The sequence below is a fragment of the Schistosoma mansoni genome, chromosome 1, assembly GCF_000237925.1.
Source record: "Schistosoma mansoni strain Puerto Rico chromosome 1, complete genome".
Classification (NCBI taxonomy): domain Eukaryota; kingdom Metazoa; phylum Platyhelminthes; class Trematoda; order Strigeidida; family Schistosomatidae; genus Schistosoma; species Schistosoma mansoni.
The window spans coordinates 5,641,904-5,651,957 of NC_031495.1; the positions used below are offsets into that span (position 1 = coordinate 5,641,904).

The window sequence follows — 10,054 nt, forward strand, 5'->3', positions numbered from 1 at the left end:
GCAGATTAATAAGAATGCTGTGAATTTTATTCGATGATTCCAAACTTATGCCTGTGGAATGCTTAACTGACTTATGTTCGAAAGTGAGACATCAAATGCGATGCCACGTAGTAAGAAAACAAAGACTACTGATAAGACTTTATTCGACCCTAGGTTTAAATCAAACTGATATTTGTATGTACTACTTTTTATATGGTCTGCTTACAGTCTCATGAACATTTAGATTGGTACGGTTTGGGCTGAGTAGCATTTAACATCGATTAGCCAACAGCTTACCATGTGGACATATTTTGCTACATCATAGTGACCAATTTTCATTGACTCACTTGAGTCGTTTTGATCCTTTCATATCACATTTCATGAAATCTTAAAACTTGGTTAGGGGAGAATATTTTATTTAACTGTTTTGATTTACCTGTGGTTAACTTATGTTGAGTGGTTTACATTAATTCCATTGTGTAAATACTATTACACTGATATTTTCTTGTAAGCTTATTAAGCTAAGTTAATTTAGAATATATAGATTGATCTCTAATCCTAGATAAAATAAAGTTTGTTACCTACCTGATAAGTTCTGTAATTATATGTGATGGAATTGGTGTTTCAACCGCTAATAAATTCTAGATTCTCTCAATTTCCCTTTTTATTGTAATGGAGTAAATACTGGGGATGGTGTAACTTTTGAAACCATTTACGAAGAAATATTTTTATTGTAGAGTTACTAATGCATGTAAAAAAAATAGAATACCATAGGATTCACAATCTAATTCTGTTTATAAAATAAAACGTTCCGACTATGAGGCAATATCATATGCTTACTAGTGACTGACTTCAAGAGATATTTTCTGGAGTTCTAGTGAGAAGCAGTGACCAGTGGAGTTCAACCAGCTCTGTTGTGAGATATCAAATCACTGAAGACAATTGGTGATCGGTTGCTCAACTTCGTGGATTGGTTGAAGTTAGACATTAACACCGTTGGATGCCGGATCAATGGTCTTGTGGTTAAGCGATCTGACGCGAGACTGGTAGGTCCTGGGTTCGGATCTCGGGAAGCGGGGTCGTGATGCGCACTGCTGAGGAGTCCCATAATAGGACGAAACGGCCGTCCAATGCTCCCAGGTTTCCCATGGTAGTCTAGATTCAATTGACTCATGATTTCAACTATAAAAATACTGAAATCTTTACAAAACCCCTTCTAACAATATTTATTAAACAAACTTATCAATAAATCAAGGTCAGCATAAATGAACATCGTTCAGTTATTGTTCGACCAACGAGAAATCTGATATCAGATCATATGATTGACTCAGACAAGATCAATCAAAAGAACTTCAAAAAATTAAAAGAATGGCTCATGGCAGAAATACTTCACTCGGCGCCCAAATAATGTAAAACTATTCGCTCTAATTTAGACGAAAGTTCTTATACTTCATATCAGTTGTATTTTAAGTTGTTTGAATAGAATTGATCTATCAAGATTAAATTCGATCCAGCTTCAATACCCTTATCTCTTAAGCTAACGTCAACACAAATAGGATAGGAAAAAAGGTGTTTAATACTCTCTGTTTTTAGAATGTTTACACTTATCAAGTCAAACAATCTACAACCGGCTGTCATCTTTATTAATTCATTACCTCTACAACATAGAATTTCATCATACAAAAGAACTTTGATCGACTTACTACATATAAACTGACATTTCTGTAAATTTCAGTTTACCATTACTTTGATGAAGCTGTTAGCATTATATAACGAAGCACAAGTAAAAACAATTTTCCTTCAACTATTGGAAAATACAGATTTCTAATAATACTGATGATTGGATTGTTGCATTTTAATATTCTCTGTGAGCTTCTGTTGGGCATTTTAGCTATTGTAATGGGTTTATTATTCTTCGATTATTGCTGGTGAATTATGCACCTTTCGCTCTGTTCTCTGCCACTTGATGTATGCAGCGTGATTACTAATTTATGCTATGTTGTTATCTGATAATTTTTGCTTATAAACCCATGAGTACTTAAATTGTAGGCTCATATAGAAACTAGTCTGCTGTGTTCTCTCATTGGACTAGGAACTGGCTATCAGAAGAGTGTGCATTCTGGACTAATAGGGGCTAAGATTATCTCTCGCTATTACTCAAGGTTGATGGTGTCAGGCTAGGCACGTCATTGGTTTTGTGGCGTAGTTGGTTTAAAGAGGAATTAGTATAATCGGTTTAGAGAAGGATAACTCCCGATTTTGATTGATGTATCATCTCCATTGACTGACTGAGTATGTGTAAGAAAGAAAGAATCATAACACGTATTCTAATGGTCACCTAACTCACTACGTCGGGGTCTGTGTAACATAAAAAAACCGGTTTCATGATGAACTGCTCCCAAACATTACTTACCAAATATAGTATACTGCTATGTTGAGCAACGTAGCTTACTATCCATCTCAAAAATTTAACTGACTAGACTTAATAGTATTGGTCGATGATGAATAGAAGGTATCACGATAAAGCATCTGGAAATATAAATAGCCTTAAGATTATTCATATTACTGAGTTTAAATGTAAATAGTGATCCCACAGATTTACAGTTGCCAGGTAAAATACTAGTGAAACGAATCTAAAATGCGCATCCACTTTTTAAATGATTGCTAAATTTACAAAGGTTTATCTTTGATTTATTGTTATTAAAATCAACGAAGGTGCGATAAAAAAGCTCTCCCCAATGATTATAGTTCCCTTTATCTTTAGATACTAAACAAGGCCGAAGATTCTTCCTTAATTGTGACCACAGTGTCACAACATTATTAATGTGCAAATCAGCTATGGGGTCGACGAAACAACTCTTGCTAACGACAATTCAGTGATTATAATTTATACAGTCCCTCAAACATCCATTCATAAGATTGTCCCCGATTGCACATATCATAAAAAAGTGAATATTTCTACTGTATCGGCTAGTTCGTAATGCACTGAGAACTCCAGGAAACTCCGGGAACACTCTTATTTGTCTCGATAGTGTAGTAAGAAGACGAAGATTATCAGAACTATGTGATATGTTAGTGAAGTACACTTCGAACAATCTGATCACAAATATACTTGTCAAGAACATTTATATATAAAAATCACATGTCAACCATACTAGAAATGGAGGGTAAAAGGAGGCAAGGATAATAAAGAAAATAATGTGAAAACAATTTGAAACCTTATCACTCTGGATAATTGTGTCCTGAATTACATAAAAGCAATCTGCTGATAGTTATTGTTTATGATTCAACCTCCATTAGTATATTACTATAACGATTCATTCTACTGATCAATAATGAGTAGTATGATGCATTTAGATAAAAAAAGCAGGTTTTATTTGGAAAATAATTTTCACTATAGACTGAAATTAACTAAATAAACATTGGAAACCAGTAAGTATTTAATTTCTATTTCAGTCTTTAAACACACATGACTCAAGATCCTATATACGAATCTTTTAATTTATTGTCCATGCATCTAGACACGCTGGTTTTTTGTATTCAAAATGGATCCAACTGACGGTTTCAAGCAACTTCGTAAAAAATCAATCACTTTTCACTTGGAATACACTAACGGGAAAATAGTTGATCATTCTTTTCATGATCATAATGCTTATATAAAATAATACTAATTATATGCTACTCAGTGAAACGTTTTATTAAAACACCAGAGTTTGTTTGTACATAGGGGTTTGTGGAGATTGTTGAATTTCATAATTTGCACCATGTGTTGATCTTATAATGTAATCAGTGAAGACCAGGAAGGAATAGACAGCTTTCCCGTTCAGGTACGAGACCTCTCAGCAATGGGCACCCATCACCTCACCAGCGATCGAACCTGTCTCGAGACAAACATTTAGTTGGTTAGACCACTGAGATCCCTTCCCGTAGTTTGCATGTAGTGGCATTAAAGAATTGTTGCGCAATATCGTGGACTGGTTGAACGTAAATATGTAAACTACTGGATGTTAGGTCAGTAGTTTAAGGATTAAACCTCTGTTCGATCCATAAAACAGTCACAGATGTGCACTTCCAAGGAGTCCGACACTTGGATGAAATACCTGTCTAATGTTACTTAGTTTCCAATAGTTCACTACGCATGTAAAATATTTTGATTTTTATTAAAAATGAGCAAGTTAAATTATCAGAGGGGCTATTAAATAACTTTTAAAAAATAATTTCATATTTTCATGCATTCTTTTCTCTATGATATCAAACCAAACTAATTAAGATGATAGAATACAGTTAGAGTTTATATTTGAAAAAATATAACTCAAAAGCACCCCCTATGTAAATTAGTTAATGTAAAGTGGTGGGGTGAACATATTTCTTTTTAACTGTTTACTTAAGACAAAAATTGGATTCTTTGGGTTGAACTGAAATGTGGAGAACTACTACATCCATCGTCAAGAAGGTACAAGTATTTATAAACAGTTGTTTACGCCAAATACTCAACATCCATTGGTCGGATACTATCAGCAACAGCTTTTTATGGGAGAGGACAAACAAGCTTCCAGCTGAAGAGGAAATTAGGAAAAAACGTTGGAAGTGGATAGGACATACATTAAGCAAATCACCAATGTGCATTACAAGGCAATCCCTAACATGGAATCCGGAAGGGATGCGGAAAAGAGGAAGGTCAAAGAACACATTACGTCGGGAAATAGAAGTAGATATGAAAAAGATGAGTGTTAACTGGAAAGAACTGGAAAGGACTACCCAGGACATAGTTGAATGGAGAATACTGGTGGGTGGTCTATGCTCCTCCACGAGGGGTAACATGCGTAAGTAAGTTAGTTGAGTTGTAGAGTGATGTATGCTTTTCATTTATTCTGTTCTTTTCCATTGATATTTTGTAAAACCCTACTCACTGAATAATCATAATATAAAGATAGGAAAAGTTGTATCTACTCTTTTGTGTGTATTAATTAACCGTAAGTCTATTAACTTTGGGTAAACATACACATAAAGTGTATGGAATAGCTAAACATGAAAATTCTTTAAAACTATATTCCTATCATTGTTCTTATCAAATCAATCTATTATGCTCTTGCTCATTTACTCAGTCAAATCATAAATTTTAATGGAACATACAATTTAAAAACTATTACAATGCCATTAACACCTTAAAAACTTGAATCTCTGCCCTTCCATTGTTATCTGAAAGTTCTTCAAACTATGACCAATCTGGAATTCCCTAACTGTGGATTATTCTGATTTTGCCATTTAGTTTTAAGACTTTATTAGATAGTGACTAGCAATGAATTCCAAGACGTGGGTATAATCCTATATTGGACTTATCGATTAGGTGCACGAACATCCCAGTATTGATGTTCAAATGCTAACGCATTATCCATTGAAATATTGAGTTCAGTTAGCCACCAGTTTGTTGATATGATATAAATTTTATCTGTAAGGGGTATGTATGTTTGTAAATTGAAAGAAGTATACATTCTTAATCTCATTGCTAGTCACTAATTAAAGTTAATAGAACTTTGTGACTAAATGCTAATCGAGATAATTCTATTAGAATACGTAAATAGTAACAGAGTCTACCTAATTAAGGCCCTATGTATAATAACAACGAGAATATTCAATGTTTATAATTAGAATCGAAAGCTTTTTCTATTATAAGTAAATTTATTTCGCTTAAATACAGTAAAATAAATTAAACAGTTCAAATTCTTTGTAAGAAATTAAATTTACAATATACATTTAAGAGGGGGGTTTTGTGGAGATTTCAGTATTTTCATAGTTGAGATCATGAATCACTTGCAGTTAGACCACCGTGGGAAACGTGGAAGCAATGGACGGTCGTTTCGTCTTATCATGGGACTCCTCAGCAGTGCGCATCCACAATCTCGCCTCGTAAGATTCGAACCCAGGACCTATCAGTTCCGCGCGCGAGCGCTTCACCACTAGACCACTGAGCCGGTATCCAACGGTGCTAATGTCTAACTTCCACTTCAATATCTAACCTCAACTATTAAAATTACTATAATATCCACAAAACCCCTTCTGATAATAATCAACATATTATTCATGAATTAGAAACACTATGTAGAACAATTGAATTCAAGAGAATCATTTGAAGTTTGAAAAGAAATTAGTTCCATTTGATAAATTCAAATAATACAATGGGGAAAAACAAAGTTTATTAGAAATGAGTGATTATCTGAAATGCATTATTTAAATATCACTAACTATTTCACATAGAGATTAAGAAAACGTTCCAATATCTCAGTTTCATTCAATAATCAAAATCGTTCTGAAAAAAAGAGCTATCAATGAAATAGTCAGCTGATTAGTAGAACAGTATAAAATCATTATTGTTTTTTCACAAGCATTATAAGCAAAGATGGATAGTGGCTAGCAATGGAATCCAGTTTGACACGCGTCTCGTCCTATTCAGGACTCGTCAGCTGGATGTACCTGCATCTCAGAGTTGATGTTCACTCTGAGACTCGAACCCAGTACCTTTCGCTTCAAACACTATCGCGTTATTCACTCAACTACTGAGTCCTGATAGCCACTTGTTTGTGCAATGGGGTAAAGTTTAACTTCACTTAATATTGTTTTTTGTTTCGAAATTTAGGTATACAATTGGGAATAAACTAGATTTTCAATAAATATCTCTGAAAATGATATTCTGTGTAAAGTTGAAATACACATTAAGAAGGAAAGTATGTATTTCAACTATCCAAATAGATAATAATCAGAATAGTAATACTTGACTAAATAATAAGAAAATGGAAGGAAAAATCAATTAATCTTCCCCCCCCCCAAAATGTATCTCAATAAATATACATAGTATAAAATCTTTGAGGTGGCAACAACAATGAAATAATAAAAAATAAAATGAAGGAATTATAGATTATAATTCATCAATTAATGAAGTGATTGTCTCCTTGGTAACAGGTAGAAATGCTTTATTTAATCGACTATATAATAATACATTACCTGAGTAGAATTCAAACCACATTCCATGTACACGTAATACATTTTGTGCTAATTGATTTGTTAACATTTCATATGAATATACATTTATCATTTGTTGTAAAACATTTGCCTACAATAAGATTGATTAATGAAAGAGAAATAGAAAAAAACAATGTTAATAGAAATGATACATTGTTCCTGGCGTGACTATAATTTATGGATGAGCCAATCACAAGCATTTTGAGGGATTTCAAGGTCATGGCACCAATTTCAGTACCTGATGCTTATGTACAATCGGTTCACAAAGGATTTTAAAGAAGACTTTACAATTAAGTGGCTACAATAAATGGGACTACTAAGAAGCTCCTTTATTTGTAATTGCGGTAATTAATTGACTTTTAGACGTTGTGCAGACTACCTCGATGATGTTATCTTTCAATGTAATAAATGTTAGAGGAAGAAGTCTGATAGAATAGGAACTTTTTTCTCTCCATCCAGATTGAGACTAAGGCAAATTGTAATCCTTGCTGCGAACTGTATAATAAAAGCACCAGTAACATTGGCTGAAACACTCGCAGATGTTACTGAAGCTTCGACTGTTTACTGGTATGAGTATTGCAGGGATATATGAGTAATAAAAGTGACAAGCTTACACAACCGGAGTGCACACAAACAATATTGAAGCTATGTGGTCGAGGCTAAAAGGGCTTTTGCGACTTTATAATGTTTCCAGAGACCAACTATTATGGAGTCATATGGATGAGTTCCTCTACCTTATGCATTACGATTTCGGAACCTTTGAACCTCTTTCTAACCTTGACAAGTTTTTGGACTATATGAAAGAAGTGTATCCACTTTAATTATTCGGTTTTGTATAATAAATTTTTACTATACACTGACTGTTTACTGATTGTCTAACATTTCCCAAGGTCACTTAAGATTCATTCAAAGGTCGTCCATAAATTATAGTCTGACCCTTTAAATTTGTCATTATGTATAGTGAAAGGCAACATTACCATTTGAAACAATTTCAAAGTAAATATAAGTATCTAGAATGGTTGTTGAACTCTTCTGAAGGTAGTACTCAATAATATGCTTGATGAAAATCAGTATCATGTTGTACCATAGCTAAAATCAATGGCTGAATGCAAGTAATGGGCACGTTTAATTCATTTAATGACAAGTGGAATTAAATTTTAGAGATCTGAAGCTCAGGTGAATACTTTGGCAGCGTCGTTTTTCGTAAGGGCCTAAGTAATTCAGGAGCTCATGATGCGTTCTGAAATGAAGACGAAGCTTCTCAATTTAACCATTTAGCGCAGAAAACTTAACACTACCAAAATTAGAATGTATTACTGTCATGTTAAGAAATACTCATACAAGTTAGAAGGAAAATTCCTATTGAACGAAGCCATGTAATTCAAAGATATGTCATAGAATGGAGCAATCCAGAAACATCATATACCTACGTGCATGTGTTGCATCAAAGCTAATAATAGGTGAGATATGTTGATGAATGAACTTTATGGGTACTTGGTTTGCAAATACAGATGTCCATCCACCCTTAGTCTGTGCACTTAATTATTATGTTGGTTTTGCCTATATGAAACATGCAAATCAGCGTCAAGTTCGAGCGGTCATTCAGCATTACAATCTGGCGATAAAATTTGGCAGCCTACAATTACAGTATATTTGAAGGTCGTTTAAACTCCTTAACAAAAACGCATTTCATTTTCTTCGTCGTAAACAGAATATTATATGCAAAGAAACTCATTTACGGAGAAGTTTCAGCCTTCATCTTTGAGTTACGCATCTCGTGCATGCGGACTTGCGTTCATCCAGTCCCCCAAACCGAACGAATATTATACCCTAAAATTTGAACTGCCAAGTCAACCCTTAATGAAATGGGGAAGTAATTTGTTTACAGACATAACAAAGAATTTGTTTTATATTGGAATCAGTTTCAACATAACTCCTGGATTCTAAAGAAATCCTTTTCGAGATGATTTTCAGCATACATCAGTTTCAACCCGTGGTAAATTTTGAAGACTATGAAGCACTGAACAGCTATATCATCCTAAATCACATAATTAATTTTATCAGAGTTCAAACCGAGGACCTCCAAATCTCACATCAAACTAATTCTCTTTAGAATAATGAATTGGTATCCAGTACATTTTGAAGCAATCATAATTTATTATAAAATAAATAAAAGATGGATATCTCATTCAAACAAAAACTATATGAATCTACTTACTTGAGATAGTAAATCAATTTCTGTTAAATGTTTGGTCAATGTTAAATCAAGTTCAAGTGTTGGACATTTTGGATGAATTGATGATTTAAAACTGAGAATATCAGATTTAAGATTAAAATTTTGTAAAGTTTTACATCCATTTTCCCAAATCCATTTTTCTAATGGACTTGATTTCATTTGATTATTTTCATTATGAACATTGATAGGTTGATGCTCATGGTGAGCAAGATAAGAATGACTTTTTTCATGCTTACATTTTCCTAAGTTATTTAATAGATTCATAGCCTATAAATCAATAATAGTTTATTAGTTGATCAATTGTTTATACTGTTTAAATAAATAAACAAAATAACCGACAATCAATGAGAAATAAAGAAGCCAATTCATTGTTGTGGCACATATATCATTACAAAATGTTGATTACCAAACGTAAATAATGAGTTGAACTTATAAAGACAAAAACACGTGGGATCGCACAAAAATGCAATGTCCTTTATGATATATTGTCATTTTGTTTTTATAGACAAGAAGCGATTAATTTGGATGTTCAAGCTTCAAAGTTAACAGTCTGTCATCAGATGAAGAAAGAATTAAATATGTGAATGATAGATCAAATAGTTAGCAACTCGTATTGAACACGTTAGTCGATCGTGTAATATTGTCTGGTCATCTCGTTAATTGTTTCATCTTTAACAGTATTATTTCTTCACATAGAAACATAATTAAAAGATTATCAAACCACGTATGTGCAAGACGTTCTGTTCGCAATTAGATCCTCATCAGGCTTTACTCTAGTATAAAATAATTTTCATATACTTACTTACTTACTTACGCCTGTTA

The 10,054-nt window shown here is 33.3% G+C and overlaps 1 protein-coding gene across 1 annotated transcript in view; it reads right to left on the reverse strand.

Annotated features, from left to right (window-relative positions):
- Positions 1 to 6,225: 6,225 nt before the first annotated feature.
- Positions 6,226 to 10,054, reverse strand: part of Smp_004070 (putative carbonic anhydrase) — a gene marked incomplete at its 5' end in the record, with an annotated part of 18,018 nt that continues 14,189 nt past the window's right edge. Inside the window, 3 exons of the mRNA XM_018793067.1 lie at positions 6,226 to 6,286; positions 6,979 to 7,087; positions 9,215 to 9,499. Coding sequence (XP_018647616.1) covers positions 6,276 to 6,286; positions 6,979 to 7,087; positions 9,215 to 9,499 — 405 coding nt within the window. The 3' untranslated portion in view covers positions 6,226 to 6,275. The remainder of the gene's footprint in view (positions 6,287 to 6,978; positions 7,088 to 9,214; positions 9,500 to 10,054) is intronic.